Source organism: Magallana gigas, chromosome 8 (assembly GCF_963853765.1).
Source record: "Magallana gigas chromosome 8, xbMagGiga1.1, whole genome shotgun sequence".
In the NCBI taxonomy this organism is placed as follows: Eukaryota; Metazoa; Mollusca; class Bivalvia; order Ostreida; family Ostreidae; genus Magallana; species Magallana gigas.
The window spans coordinates 21,867,539-21,883,932 of record NC_088860.1 but is presented as its reverse complement, the minus strand read 5'-3'; the positions used below and the strand labels follow the sequence as shown (position 1 = coordinate 21,883,932).

Genomic DNA, 16,394 nt, shown 5'->3' with positions numbered 1-16,394 from the left:
CGATAGCACCTTAGAATACTGCTAAAGCGTCTTTGAGAGTTGCAAAGACACTGGCAGTATGGTGTAACTCGATTAGCAATCCGGATAATCAAATCAAATCTGGCTAATGTTTTATCGTCGAAGAAATTGTTGAGTATATGTAGTGATAAAATCGCGCCTTGGGGTTCATTTACAAAGCTAATTATCCCTCTTAAATGTGATAGTTTGTGTAATATGCACAGGTTAAATGGCGATTTTAGTATCTTAATTCAATCTCTTTGTCGTATTTGTAATGAAGTGAAACAATGTCCTATAGCAGTTGAATAAAACAGCGTGTTTGTAAGTTGTTTCACTAGCATTGCCAAGTTGTTTGGAATAATCAGAGATATACACAAGGTATAAAAAACAACAACTTAAAAACCATTTAAAAGTCTCTGAATTAAAAAATGTTGTTGTTGTGATGTGAAAGTTTTTGAGCTATTTTGTAAACTAAAGACAGTTTAGTATATATTGTATGACCTAGATTTTCGCACCAAAACTAAAGACAGTTGTCTTTTCTAAGGGTTTAACTTAAGTTTTCGCACCACGCAGGTTGAAATTGATGCTGGTACTTCAAGTACATGTAATATGTACTGATTTTGCAGGCACAACATAACTAAATGGCCAACAAGCAAATAGAAAAGTCTACAACAAATTGACTTTTGACGCTCTTTAGTAAAATAAAATAATTCTAATATTTACTACAACACAAACTTCTTTTGAAAATACATTCGGAATTTTTTTTAGACATTACGAGAAGTTCATGAAATGTACTCAATAATATTGGAAATGTGAATCAATACATCCATGTTCTTATGAAATCAAGTTATACCTAATTATAATATCATGTTTGAAATTCAAGTGCAATGATTAGTAATATAGTAATGATACAATAAACGCAATAAAAATAGATAGATATAATTCAGTGCCGTCTACTTATAACGTCTGTCTACACCAATGAAACGAATCTGTATTGAATAATTATATATTTATTAATATATAGTGTAACCTACTTTTAAAAAAAATCCAATGTTACTTAATCATAACCGTACTTCAATACAACAAAACATTTAATCACATTGTCATGATAGGCTATGCTAATTAAAAATGAGGTATAAACTAGTTGAATAATAAAAACGCAATAATCTATCTATCTATCTATCTATCTATCTATCTATCTATCTATCTATCTATCTATCTATCTATCTATCATCTTATTTTACAAAGTTTGTATATTGAATAATTATCTTAGTAAAAGGTCAAAATCGAAAGACTTTCCTTATAATAGTAGCTTATCATATCAGTTGATGCCTTCTAAAATCTTTACTGTCCCTTTGTGATTGTGAAGAAAAAAATATAACTACAACTTTGAAATTCAAGTATAGTGTGACATTTTTTTCCTCTTGAACCATATTTGATACATGTGTATATTTCTCTTACATGCTTTTCTTCATCACTTTTTATTAAGGTTTCCACTGTGCAATGTTTTCCGCTTTCTTCCTTAGAATTGATGTGTAAAGCCGATAAGCGTAAGGATCTAGCTCCCTCGTACGGGTACTAGCAGGTTGTGAGGGTTGGATAACGTTGGATGGGTATGCAGGTCTGAAATGTTTATTCTGCACCCTGCTAGATTCCAAGCTAGGCAAAAAGAAACTTTGTCTGGACAGTGTTCCCTTTTCTGGAGTTGACGTTTTGAATTCTAGATCCTCCAGGGTGAGCTGTGTCTGGTTACTCCTGTGTGTGATTGGAGACTCGTTCTGGCCTCGAAATGAAGATGGCGACTCGCTTCCAAATTTATGTAATGTTCTGTTCAGTATGTGAGGTGGCATATACCTAAGCTGGCCATTTCGACGTGAGGTTTTTGGTTTGACTTTTCTCTTACGCTTGTTAAAGAATTTGGGTTTGGGGTCAGATTTGTTATCGTTTGTTTCTTTTAACTTATTATCACTGTCTCCGTGTTTGGTAATTTTAGGTTGTACGTTTAGGAAATGCAATTCAGACTGAATCACAAACTCATCTAGTTGGTAAGGCTGGATGACGGGATAATGCCTGTCCACCACTGACTCTCTTCCAGGGGAGATCCCTTCCAGAAGGGCATACTTCCTGGATAGCGTCTTAGATTTTCCAACATCATACAAGAGATGAGAGTTCATTTCACAAAATTTTGCAAGAAGAGACACATGTTGTGAGGCAAAAAACTTCTTGACGCACATGGCTAATCGTCGATCCATACAACCAGGGACGGAGTTGTACAGAAAGGATTTTTCGTAAAGTTTCGACCTGCAGGAATCAATTACATATCCGATTGTTGCAATGATTAAAGCTATTGTCACCGCCATATTTATAAACCACACTGCTCTGAAATAAGTAGAGGTAGGTATCGTACAGATTGCTACACTCTGTACCCCTGATATATCCGTGTTGAATAAGCAAACGAATTTGTCTCGGAAAATTTCAAATTTAAAACCCATATGTATCAGAAAATGACCTACAACCCAGCCACACAGAATAAAGATCACGCAAAGCCATTTGACTATAAAAGAGATGAACGTGGAACGTGCTCGGGCGGTAAGGCAGTATATAAGAAACTGCAGGTAATTATCAAGATGGTTATGTAGGTTTTCTGAAACTGTCAAATGTCTCCCTCTGTCATAATGCGAATACGCATCTGTTAAACAGTTAACGTGATCTATAATAGAATTGACGTCATCAGTAATGCCCCGGCCATAGCACCAATACCAAAGGATTATAGGCAGAAGAACACAAGCAGATTCTCCTATTAATAAAACAGGGAATAATTTATGTGGAAGACTGTTTTCCGGAACCCAGACGTTGCTATGGTTTGTCGCCTCATAAAAGTCTATCCAGCAAAATTCTTCCGCCTCTTCCTTTCTAGCAAAAGAGGCAAGTGAAGAGTAATCGTAGCATTTTATTCTGTCAACTGAAATAAAAAACAACAACAAAAATTAGCAATGCAGATCCGAATAAAGAATTGTTTAATGAACGTACTTGTAGCACGACATGAAAATAAAAGGTCATGATACCGATATCGTCAATCTATTGGTCTTGGCTTAAAGAAAAATATATTAGTTGTATATCTTTTAACAAAAAAGAAATGAAAGATGTTCTGCTTAGAATCTTACCGAGAAATAAGATCACCAGTCCTATAACGCCTAAAATGAACAGAATTGGCGAGAAGATGTACTTCACAAATTTATCCAAATACACCTCAGTTGTTGGACTTTTGTAGTCATTCGAGCAGCAGTTTTTACACATTTTCCAATGCTTTTTAAAACAAAATGTTACACTTTGCAGGATTTAATAATTGAGTCAAAACTTTCAAATGACACTCTTTCTCGTGTTCCAAATTTGATACAAATAAATGCATGTATGAATCAGGGTGATAAATTATTTATTTAAAAGTAGACTCGCGACCAAAGGGGTAGCAGTTAACGATAACATTCAGAGGAAGAAAGGGGTGCTCAAAGGGCCTTATCTTCAATTTTTGGAGCACAGCTTGAACTGACGTTAAAACGTGTCCCGAATAAGTAATTGTCACAAGAAAAGGTTAAAGACAGTACTATGACGTGCACACATATATTTCGAGTGTCTATTTTCATTGTCAAGCGATTCGTGATTTTTTTCTTTCAGACTCTCATAAAGAGTATTTGCACAAATGCACAATTTGTGTGATAACTGAAGGAATTTGACATTTTCAAAATGAAGCGTATCGCAACTTATCTCACATAAATGGTTTGCCATTCTATACAGGTAATGAAAGAGGTTAAGGGGACGAAACTCTGAATGTTAGAAGTCAAGTTACCAGCGAGATTCAGAGGTAAGAAATCATCACTCAAGTCTTATATTTGTTTACAAATAATAAAAGTACAGAAAGTACCATTTCATCGGAAAAAATGATTTGTGACAAACAAGACAAACTGATTCAAAGTGTTCATAAATTTATTATCAACATAAAAGCAACATTTGATAGAAACTCATACATATATAACAATAACAATACTCAAGCTTTGTTTACATAACAAAGAACTTCAAACTCTGTATCTTTCTTGTAACTCAATATTTGACTTTCAAACTTTGACAAATTATTTTAAAAAATTTACCTCTTCACATACTTAAAATGGAAAAATGATATTGGAAAATATTGAGATTAAATGGTATCTAGGTTTCTATAAGAATGAAATTTAGTTTAAGTTGTCCCTCTGTCTCACTGTTTTTGAGATATAATTTGGTAATTGAAATAACCATAATTATTTTTATTCCATTGCATATAGCACATTTAGAATGAATTTACATGTATATGACGAGTCATTATGTATTCGTTAGTAAACACTAGACTTGTACACGCATTTGGCGACTTATTTTATTCTTTTGAAATAGATGCCATTTTAGGAATCGTTTGAAAATATTTTGAGGTTTTTCTTCAATACTATAAAGATAGGTAAAAAAATGACCAAAATAATTGATCACTCGGTCCATACTTGATTGTGTAACTAATGATTAAGTTATGTGATGATAATAATAATAGTTGTGCAGAGATAAGATGTCCAACCGAATAATGTAAATCTTTGAAACCAATACTGTTATATATCATGGAATTTTAAATGACTCAAGAAAACAAATAAGACCATTAAATATAGTTTGTCATCAATTACGTACACTTGATCATAATAATTTAAAGGTTTACGAGACTCTTACATATTAATACATTGTATTAATGAAAAAAAAATACCAAAGGACTATATGCATGTATGTTAGCAATGAACAAATAACATATCTAACAGCTGACTGCATTGCCAATTTCATTGACAAAAAAAACTAGATACTTTAACAAAACTTGTTTTATTTCTTTTACTATTTTTTTTACTAGTAAAACTTTCTTATTGGTGAATTGGGTTTACTTTTCTTGATATCTGATTTATTCAATTTTTCAAAATTCTCCGGAGGAGACAACTCCTCCTACATGACAGTAAAGCTTTACTTCTCTGTTTATTTGAAATTAGGCATTCTGCACAACTTCCTCTGTCATGTTTTCAGTTTTCGGTTTTCTCCAAAATGTGGCAGCCAACGAACATACTGCTGCTACCAGAACACAGAATCCTGCAACGAAAAATTTAGAAAAAAAGATGAGTATCTATACTCGAAGACTTTTTGTGATATATTTCCATTCAAAAATATTCATTTTTAAACTCATTAGTTTTGATCCCAATTAAATAAACGTCGGCATATCAGCATTTCATATTGAAATAAACTGAAATTTGAGTGCATGTTCTCCACCTTATAGATTGTAAAGCCTTAACAATATGAAATTGTACAAAATGTTATTGTTTTTTTCAATTTTGGCTAATACAAGTACCTAATAGTATGTAGGATAAGTCATGTGATCCTGTGACATCAAATACAAGGCCTGAAAACACAGAAAAAAAGTAAGTGATCCGTTTAGCTTTCATCATTATATTGCTAATAAATATTTTAAAAAAATTATTAGATAAACTCTCATAAATCTTTTACAAAAGAGACTTGGTGGTCAACATTTTAATCGTCAGATCTAACTTTCTGTAACTTTAAGATATGAAGTCTTAAGCTATAAACTATCAATTAAAATATTGTAACGTTTGCTTTAAAATTTGAAAATTTTGCTATATACATGTGTATGTATACAGCATTGTTCTTTTTAAGGAGATTTAAGGGGGGAGTGCGGGCATCTTGTACATTTGAGGATAAGAATGTAAACATTTTTTGAACTGGCTTGTTTCTGCCCGAAACTGGCCAAAATGTTGCCAAAAGCAATAGAAATAAAGTCCAACAGGTCATTTTGTTTGATAGGTATGCATATAAAAAACAGGTCAATGCCTTTTCGATCACTCAGAGCAGCTATTAAACTGCGCATCTACAGACTTATTTTGAAGATTTAAAAATATGAAAAATATGAAGTGGGTTTATTGGTGTCCTCTCTATGACCATTTGTTAAGAAAAAGGTTTTAGTTTGCTTAATTAAGTTACAACTTTGTCTCAAAGTAGGGTACTTTATTCTTAAAATAGGCTTTAAGTGATTAAACAGTCATTGTCCTGTTGTTTTATGCATAATTTGAATACAAGACAACATGTAAGATCTCAAATTTATTGCTTTTTTATCTATTGGCAACAGTTTCGGTAGGTTTCGGGCAGAAACATGCCAGTTCAAGAAATGTTTACATTCTTATCCTCATGTACAAGATGTCTGCACGTCCTCTAAAAAATCAATATTTGTCAATAAAGATATTGCTTCTTTCACAAAAATGTCATAACTATGATTCTAAAAAGAGAGTATAATCATATATCATCTACTTTTATGCAAAACATTCACAACACGATAGCTGGAAATTTTTACCTGCAAGCGGAGGTCCCGCAAAAGACCCCATTCCAAGAAGAAAGAACCAAAGTCCTACTGCTGAAGAAAGTCTCTGCACCCCTGCAAACTCCAAACACAGGGGCACGGTAAAAACCAGCAACCCTCCGCTATAAATCCCGTACAAAGATGCAAATACCATGGGTCCTGATGAAAATTTTACGAAAAATGGAAAAGTAACGATCAAAGCGCCCACGCAGGCTGTCAATCCAAAGTTCAAAAGCAAAGGATCAAGGCCGTTAGGACTAATGGCAAGTCCTATCGTTATCCTTGAAAGAATAGTACCTATTCCAATAACAGTAAACAAAAATGAGGCTTCCTTTTTAGATGAACCAGAGAGGACGACGTAATTTGGAAGTTGAATCATGATGACAGCATATGCTATGTTCCATAAAACGGCTCCTATGAGGACACACATTAACGCCGGAGTCTTCAGTAACGTAAGATAAGTTTGAAGAAATGCAAATCTTTCATTTGTTTTCTCTTTCTTCTGATTTTTGTTATAGGGCGTTATTAGTAACATTCCACAAGGTATGATATGAGACGCAATGGCTGCAGAGAGAAGAAATGTCCCTCGCAGACCATAAGTATCTAGGAGATACTGTGTAATTGGTCCACTGGCCAGCATCCCCATACCCACCCCAGAAGTTGTTATACCCATCGCAATCCCATTGTGCTTGGGAAAGACAAAACCCACAGACACAATACATGGTAGCAGAGCTAGCCCAATACCTAGGCCTGAAAAAAAAGAAGAAAATGAAAAGAATTTCAAAGAAATCCTGTATATATTATCACCCTATCATCGAGCTGTACCGAACGCGAAAGATATTGCCGAAAGTGGAGCAGGAGTAAAATGAAAAAGAAAACGTCTATAATATTCCTTTAAACTAAACTTCATTTTTCTTTTAGGTCTAAATCATTAAAAAATGATCAAGTTTTTGAATTGCTCAAATTTTAGTTAATCGAGAATGGTTATATTTCGCTGTTGGTGTTCAAAGGTCAAATTCGTCAATTAAGTTTCTGAATTGCTCAAATTTTAGGTCTTCGAGAAATATTAGTTTTCGCTGTTGGTGTTTAAAAGTCAAATTCGTCAATTTATTATGTAAACAAATAATTTAACCAGCTATCGTGACCGTTCATTGCCTTTTCATCGCAATTTTAAAGTATATAAATCTGTCGAATCATAAATCTACAATATCTTTAATTTTCTGGTCATTGTCTTAACTTATTGTTTAATTATGAGCGTTTGAAGGGAACAAGGTAGATTAAAAATTGGATTGTCCGAACCCGGATGTTGATTCTGGTGAACTTGAAGAATATGTTGAAATTGAACGGACTGAACGCGGAAGAAATTTCGTTGATAATGTCTAAACTTAAAGTCAGACGACGCGTTCCTCAATTGTAATGACTTTTTCCCAGGAATTTGTTATTGATTTTTTTTTTATCTTTTTCTTCGTCTTTCAAAAAAGTAGAGTACCTTTCCAGGCATTTGTCAAGATACTTGAGTATGCAATTTTTATGATATTCTTATTGGAAATGCACTTGAATTATTGATAAAAAAATCTTTTGGCATAAATATATACATGTAGTTTTCAAATTTTAAACACCCTTAAAATGATAATATATGAGAATAATTTTATTTTGTACATTTTGTTCCAATCATACTCATAACTGTCTTTTTGTTCAAAATGCGACTTAGATGGACCAACCTAACGCTCAAATATCATTGAGCAGCAAAACAAATAACTAGGTATAGTTGTATGACATTGTAGCGGTTTTTGTGTTATTACTGTCAGCTGGAAATGTACAATTAAAAGAATATAATAATAGTCAATTGCATCGAAAAATATTGGAACGAACAAAATACAGAAAACTTAATGAGAACAACAAAAAAATCAGACATTTTACTGACTTTACCCAACAAAAACCCCACAAAATTTAAACACATCAAATCTTGCAAAAGATCGTATTTGTGCATTAATTAATGCAATGAGGGTTGCATTGTCTCCTTTACGAGTAATGGCAGCTCCACAAACTTTGCAAATTTGTCTGAAATGGTCATTTTCTATATGCTCCTCTTCGTCATCTTCTCTTACAAAATACTTATGGAAAGCCATGGAGTACCCTAAGCTAATTTTTGTTTGCGTAGTATTTTTTTGTAAGGTACTTTTTGTTGTCATGTCTGCTGTACTTTGTTTGGTAGATCTCATGTATTGTGTATTGTGCATTTCAAATTATGTAAGAATATTGATAAATTATACATTTCAAAAGATACATTCATATAAGGGTTTGTTTTTTTTTTTTGGGGGGGGGGGTAACCAATTCAACTGAGAGATTGACTCTTTTGATGTGAATTAAATGCATGTGTATGTAATAATGTGTATGCATATACATTTATATGTAAAGACTGGCATTTCTCCAAAAAAGATGCAGACGATATGCTCTCTGCATGAACGACACACGTCTTTGATGTGCAGGGGAAGTAAGACAGCACTATCTGGCCAAAAAAATACGGATATCTTTGAAGTTCTTTCAAAGAATAAATCATATTTTATTGTTTAAATGACTGAAGTTTCCTTTATCATGTTTTTGTACAAACATTTTACTTCAATGTGTTATTAAGAAATGTCTCGACCGGAAAGCATCCGACCTTCTCGACCAGTATGTACACCCCAGTGGCATTTGAAGAGTGATCGAAGCTCATATGGCGACAGAATGCTTTAATGATTTAATGTCAGGCACGTGGCATCGTTTTAGAAAGGGGGAGGGCAGACTCAAAAGAAAAAAATCTTGACAGGCAAAACAAAAGGGGGGGGGGGAAGGTTATTTTTCAAAATCCTGTAAATCCTAATCCGTGTGTGTGTGTGGGGGGGGGGGGAGTATACCTTAAACTTCAATTTCACTGTTCATTTTCTTATTTTCAATTCTATTTTTACATGGTCCCATAAAAGTGGGGGGGGGGGGGGGTGATATTTCAATATTTTGTATGTAAATTTAGGAAACATCCTGGCTGCGCAAAAAAGTGATAGCCCCCCCCCCCCCCATCCTACGCGCCTGAATGTCAATTTTATTTATAAAACAGAAAAAATACATTCTCCGCCAAATTTATTCGCAAACAAAAAGAAACCAATACATTGACAGGCAAAACAAAAAGGGGGAGGGGGCGGTTATTTTTCAAAATCCTGTAAATCCTAATCCGTTTGGGGGGGGGGGGGGGTATACCTTAAACTTCAATTTCACTGTTTATTTTCTTATTTTCAATTCTATTTTTACATGGTCCCATAAAAGTGTGGGGGGGGGGGGTGGGGGTGATATTTCAATATTTTGTACGTAAATTTAAGAAACATCTTGGCTGCGCAAAAAAGTGTTAGTCCCCCCCCCCCATCCTACGCGCCTGAATGTCAATTTTATTAATAAAACAGAAAAAATACATTCTCCGCCAAATTTATTCGCAAACAAAAAGAAATCAATACATTTGACAGAATACGGCTCTCTGTGAAACTATTTGGTATACCGGAAGCTATGATAACGTGTTGTGTTCTTATAGTAACTTTGAAGATTTACATGTCCACAGCTAGGACTTTGCTTTCGGCAGAGCCCGTCTAAATATCACAACAGATATATGAAATTTTGATAACTATTACAATCAAACAGTTCATAATGTTTATATCAGATTCGTGATAGTTTTTAACATAAATAACGACACATGATAAATTATGTATGTTCATTTTTAAATATTTACATCCAGTAAGAAAAGAACTAGACAGATTGCACGATCAGTATGTACTGGTCCCCGCTGATAAGGCAAGTCACAACATTGTCTTTGTTTTTAAGGTATAATATATTAATTGCATTTTGAAGGAACTAGGTATTGATTCTACACATGGTGAAACTACTTACACTAACAGCAGCCTTTCCAAGCAGGAAATACTTCAAAATCATAAATTGGTTATGGATATCTTTAATATCCCCAATAAACAAAATGAATATGATTTATCTTATTTGTACCAAAGCTTCACAGGAGTCCTTACAAACAGAGATATATAGCACATTCCAGTAAATGTTCTAACAAACTTCTCTCTTTACTTCTTACTAAATTCTTAAAGTAGTGAAGGATAACCTTCAAGAGTACTGTACAACAATATACTCCAGAAGTGGTGTTAATCTGATGTGGATACTAAAAAACTAAAGAATTATTAGAAACTTTGAGGTCACAAAAACTTACCAAAATCAATAGCATAAAAATGTACGATTTTTCAACGCTTTATACAACCATTCCCCATGACAAATTAAAATCTAGGCTTTTTTTAATATCATCGACAGTTGTTTCGTCAATAAAAATGGAAGTCGTAAAAATGCTTACCTTGTCATTGGAAATCTAAAAAATTATTTTGTTAAAAACCATTCTGATTGCACACACAAGTACTCTGAAGTTGACATTAAAAAGATGCTTGAGTTTCTGATGGACAACATCTATGTAGTTTTTGGAAATCAAGTCTTCCAACAATCTGTTGGAATTCCCATGGGTACCAGTTGTGCCCTATTGTTAGCAGATCTATTTTTGTATTCTTATGAAGCAGAATTTATTCAAAAACTTGTACGTGAAAAAAATAAATCACTCGCTGTGGCCTTCAACTCAACATTCAGGTATATCGACGACGTATGATCAATTTATAATTGTTATTTCCATACTTACGTCGATTCGATATATTCCAGTGAACTTGAAATAAAAGATACCACAAAGTCTGTGTCATCTGTTTCATATTTGGATATTTTACTGGAAATGGACATTGATGGTAAACTAACAACAAAACTTTATAATAAACGCAATTCCTTCAATTTTTCTATAGTCAACTTTCCTTACTTATGTAGCAATATACCTTCATCACCTGCATATGCTGTTGTTGATCCGATATGCAAGGGCATGCATTTCGTATGAACAGTTTCTAAGGCGAGGCAAGCTACTGACAAACAAGTTGATAAAACAGTACTACCTCTATCTATTTGAGGTCCGTGTTGCTCTGCTTTGAATTTGTATTTCGTTTTATGGATTTTTGAGATGGTTGACGGTTTGTTATTGTCATTTTTTTCATCCAACGTTCATTTTTTTTGACCGATGGGCGAAAACAGTATAGCAAGCGCAAAAAATTGTTGCAAACAAATTATAGTATTAGCCCAAACAAATAGTAGCGCGTTTTCTTTTGTTAACACTGTTCATGTAAGTTTAGTTATGTATTTTGCGGAAAATTGAGTATTGAAGTTTTCCACAATACGTCAAAACTAACTTTTCTGAAATATTTAGCATTTTTTATTCCCTTTTAAGTTCTGCATTTTGAACCATACACATGAGTACCCAAATCAATTTAGCTAGTGATTCAAATCATCCACATTTTCGATTAGCACTTTCCATAAAGGGGATTTATGTGCCATTTGTAAGTTAAATCAGCTTTTATGATTTAAATCCAAAAGAATCTGAAGTACATATTTTATTGGAGTGTTTAACGAGGCCAAGGTTACTTTGTTCTGCCCTAGATTTTTGAATGAAATATTTTACATGAATTTTTACTGAAATAATTTTTATTTCAAGATGAAGAAATAATCATTTACCACATCGGTTGTTTAGGGGATCATCTCAAATTTAATCAATTTTTAACATGGGACCATATGAGATTTTGCTGTTCTACATATGAAAGTTATTGCTTAAAGGCATCAAAGTAATTAATTATCAAAATATTCAGACATATGTAAGTAATAACTAATAAATAAATATATAACATCACAAATTAAGGGTTATTTATATAAAATACATGGTTACTTTCTTGAAATAAATGTATTAAGCTATGTTTAGGCGAGTAAGAAAACGTGACAGGGGGCTAGGCTTGCTGAGCTCTCTTCACGTTTTCGACCCGAGCCCAAATATAGCTTATACTTTAAGACATTTATGTTAATTCTACAATATAATACTAATTATTACGAGCTATTTTCGACTACTTTCGCTGAAAATCTGCAGTTGAAACCTAACACCATGGCGTCAACCAAGCAAAAAGATGACGTCGCAATGCAGATGTAACGCTGCGCGAAAGTGTGCGTACTCGAACTGTACTCGGCCTCGTTTGAATTAAAGACCTTCCCTTTTTCGTGGCAACTTATTACTGCTCCGCGCTGGACTGTCTTCCGCATTCGGAAAAGACGTATAATTGGGGTGATTTTTGTCTTAACAAAAAAAAAATAATAAAGTTGAACAATTGATAAATAAACCTCAGTGATTATTCGTGTTCTGGATTCGAAACAGTAGATGGTAAATGTAAAATTTGAGAAAATACATTTATTAATTTTTAATATTTCTAAAGCCAAATATAATTTGCCTTTATTGTATGGTTATATTGTTGTAAAAAAGAGAATGGAATAAGCTTAAACCTGATATAATTCCATTAGTTGCTATTAAAACCCGGAGAGAACGAGAGAAATATGATCCAATTAGCCCAGCAACCAGTAGCATCCCTCCAGCGACGGCAGTCAGTCTACAGCCCCATCTATTGACCAAATAACTTGCGACGGGTCCTATGTGTACATGTATATAGAAAATCTTGTAACAGTTCCTAAAATTACATGTAATATAGAGAGAGAGGTAAACGAAGTTTAAATTATGATGCAATTCATGTGGGTTTTTCTCTCTTATAAGTAGTTATATCAAAAGGTTTGTTTGAAAACATTTTTTTCATCTTTTCAGCCGATTACTGCTGAAATAAATTTATATGATGTACAATGTATATGTAAAGCACAACAATTATAATTAAGAAATCTCTGTGTCTGTATGCATACACTGTTTAGGCTTGGCTTTATTTCACGGATAAATAAACATGATAACACAAAGGTACTTTAAATTCAAAAAAGCAATCGAGATTGTAAAATGTTTACCTGTTGCACTCATCAGATTGATGAACAACGATCCCACAATAGAGGTTGTCGCATCGCTTTCTTTGAACACTTCCAATAAGGACAAATGAATGAAACCGGCTCCGTAGGTAAGAATTGCAATGAAGAACTGCATCACAAATGAAGCAAGCAGAACCAATACTGTCCGGCTTCTTCCGATCATTTTTACATCAATGTCAATGAAAGATTTTTCCCATTACTGTTACTGTCCTAGAGATAAAAAAAAATATGCTGTCATTTTTAACTATGAACATGTGTCGTACAAGTTTAGGAAAGAGAAATATGTTACGTGAAATTGAATAACAGTCTTTCCTAGACAAAGCTGATGTCATGGGAATTTTACTTGCCTGTTCTGGTGTTGAAAAAACATGCAAAGTTCTCTTTTTTAGAAAGTTAAGATTTTTTTCTATTAGAACAATGCAGTTGCTTGAAAAAGAAACTGGACATCACTAACATCCGCCTTGTACCATATCGTATGTATTTGATTACCGAATTATACTTTTTAACAATAAAATATAATTCATTTGATGATTCACACAAATAACAAACATTGCAGAAAAAGTACATAATCTTGTTATAAATATTAATTTGCTACGTTTGCTATCTTCACTTTCAGTATGAGACCAAAACAAAGCACTTAACTGTTTGTTCAAACGTATACATACACTATTAGTACATGTATTTGATTTTTTATACATCATTGATGAGCGAGTCAAAAGAAACAGAACATCATTTGAAAATGTAAACTTTGTTCTTTATGGTTACTTGAATAAATTTGATAAAAGCTGTCACTTATTGCACTAAAGATACGACCAACTGCAACTACCAGGTAAGTTATTGTAACAACTGATCATAAAGTTTCAGTTTTAAAAACGTGTTGTAAATTTTGAATTTACCGTCATGACATGTCATGTTGTAAATTTTGTATTTACTGCCACCCGGTAAATTAAAAATTTACAACATGACAAACGGTTAGCAACGTAATTTATTCAAACCAAAAGTCCGACGACTTCAATGCAGCTTTAATTGGTACATGTAGCCCCAATCCACCAATCAACTTAATGTTTCAAAGAATAACATTACTTTTTTTTTTATCTCGTATAACTTCTTTTAAACATTGTAAATAAAAGATAATTGAGACAATAATACATTCATTTGATATCACAACACATTCAAATTTTGTTTATAAAGAACTATAACAGGCATTTTATAATTGTGAAGATTAGAGGTGCCCTTTTTTTTAACCTACCTTCCGATTTCCACGATAAATCATCAATGCCTTCCCATAACTCTGTAATAAGTAAACAAATACGAAGTTTTCTAGGTATTTTGTTAACATAAACGACGCCAGAAAGATTTAGGGCAACTGATTGTCAGAAAAACATCTTTTTTTATCGTACATGTAGGAGATGTTCGATCAGATTAAGGGAACGTATCCGGAACCAGTCTATATGTGTGTGTTCCAGATCCTATAGAAATAACTGGTTGATTATTTATTTAACCCTCTCAAGTTGACATTCATTTTTTGTTACATCAAAAGATCTAAAAATTTTAAACATTAAAATAAAAAAGAACTGCGCATTCAACCCTTACATGCAAATTCCACTCTAATCCCACCTTTTTGAACCAAAAAAACCTTTAATAATGAATAATAGTCGAGAGATTTTCTCCAAGAAAAACATGAGACCGAAATTGAAAAAAAATTAAAGAAAAAAATGGAAACATTTTATGTTATAAAATCCCAATAATATGAACAACTGTTGTGTATATATTACACATTAATATGATACAATGCTAAATATGATGAACCATATTTTTTTATTCATTTTCGGATAATGTTATACTGTGTCCAAATTGTTATTAACTGCTTTATTAACCTATTCTTTAAAATTGAAATAAAAAACCAATTGCATGGCTGCACATTTAGAGGAGCGGGCATAGATAAACAATCTTCTAAACTGTCAGTAAAATGGATCAATGGATGCATGTATATGGCTTTAACTTTTCGTTGCAGCAGACTGGAAAAAGAAATAATTTTTTAAAATTTTATTTCAGACCACTGAGTGGATGTATAGTGCGTCGTATCTCTAAATTTTGTCTTGAAGTTAAATTTCACGTTAATTTTATGAATGTCACCAAAAAAAAAAAAGAATTACAGATATGTTTTGAAAGAACAATTTGGGAGGATAGATCAGCCCCCTTTTCAACTTTACCGTTTTATACATGCATCATTCGTTCATGTAGACGCAGAACCCAATCTGTTCATTGTTAACAAATTAATGAATAGAATTTATTACCAATCTGTGGTGGTATAAAATGTATGATGATATAAAACGCTAGCTTATCCAAATTTGTTTGCATATAATTTATATAAAACCAAAGTTGTCAAATCCAATGCATCTGCCCAATGGTTAACTCGCTCTACCCTTTCCGCGTTCCAGGGCACCCATATATGGAAGGTTATTTCCATCAAAACTTAAATCGCATCAAATTTTTCATTTTATTTACGATTTTTGTATTAACCAAAGATTTCTGATCCAAGGTACATGTGCCTGCCGGCGATACATGATGAACTCGTCGTAAACTTTTCATCATGACGTTAATTTATTTAATCAACCTGCGTTCTTGGTTACCCCGTTCTAAAAAGTCCTATCCCATTCTCTCACCAGAGGTCGTGCTTCGCAAGCGAAAGCGTTCTATCAATCAAAATTAAATCGTGCAATCAAGAAACGAATTGTCTTATTTTATTTATTCAACATTTGTCAAATCTGAACTACTTGGTATACTCTAAGCAAATTCCCAATAAATAAATTCACTTTTTACGTAATCTTTCAATATTTTTACTGGAAGTGTGTACTTTGATGCAAACTCCCACTGACTTTGATTCGCCAAAGCGTGCCCACCACCTTACTCTCTTTTTTGCTATTTCAAGCCATATCAAAAACGAAAGTATGTTTTTTATTTAATTTAACAATATTTATGTTTCAAGTAAAATTCAATTATATTTTAAGGACACCATATCCCACGTGTTGAC

The 16,394-nt window shown here is 33.1% G+C and overlaps 1 protein-coding gene across 1 annotated transcript; it reads right to left on the bottom strand.

Annotated features, from left to right (window-relative positions):
- Positions 1 to 4,394: 4,394 nt before the first annotated feature.
- LOC109620561 (monocarboxylate transporter 12-like) lies at positions 4,395 to 15,174 on the bottom strand. The gene is made up of 6 exons (XM_066068206.1): positions 14,610 to 15,174; positions 13,343 to 13,570; positions 12,842 to 12,985; positions 6,407 to 7,162; positions 5,393 to 5,443; positions 4,395 to 5,136 (listed from the first exon to the last, which is right to left on the bottom strand). Exons 2-6 carry the CDS (start codon positions 13,521 to 13,523, stop codon positions 5,036 to 5,038), a joined length of 1,233 nt encoding a protein of 410 aa, XP_065924278.1. The 5' UTR covers positions 13,524 to 13,570; positions 14,610 to 15,174; the 3' UTR covers positions 4,395 to 5,035.
- Between the last annotated feature and the right edge of the window lie 1,220 nt (positions 15,175 to 16,394).

Excerpts from the sequence above, each read along its gene's own strand:
- LOC109620561 (XM_066068206.1), bottom strand. The coding sequence starts at position 13,523 with ATGATCGGAAGAAGCCGGACAGTATTGGTTCTGCTTGCTTCATTTGTG. Across the intron at positions 7,163-12,841 it reads AACTAATGGAATTATATCAG|GCCTAGGTATTGGGCTAGCT; the intron begins GTTTAAGCTTAT and ends CTTTTTTTTCAG. Across the intron at positions 5,137-5,392 it reads CTTATCCTACATACTATTAG|GATTCTGTGTTCTGGTAGCA; the intron begins GTACTTGTATTA and ends TTTTCGTTGCAG.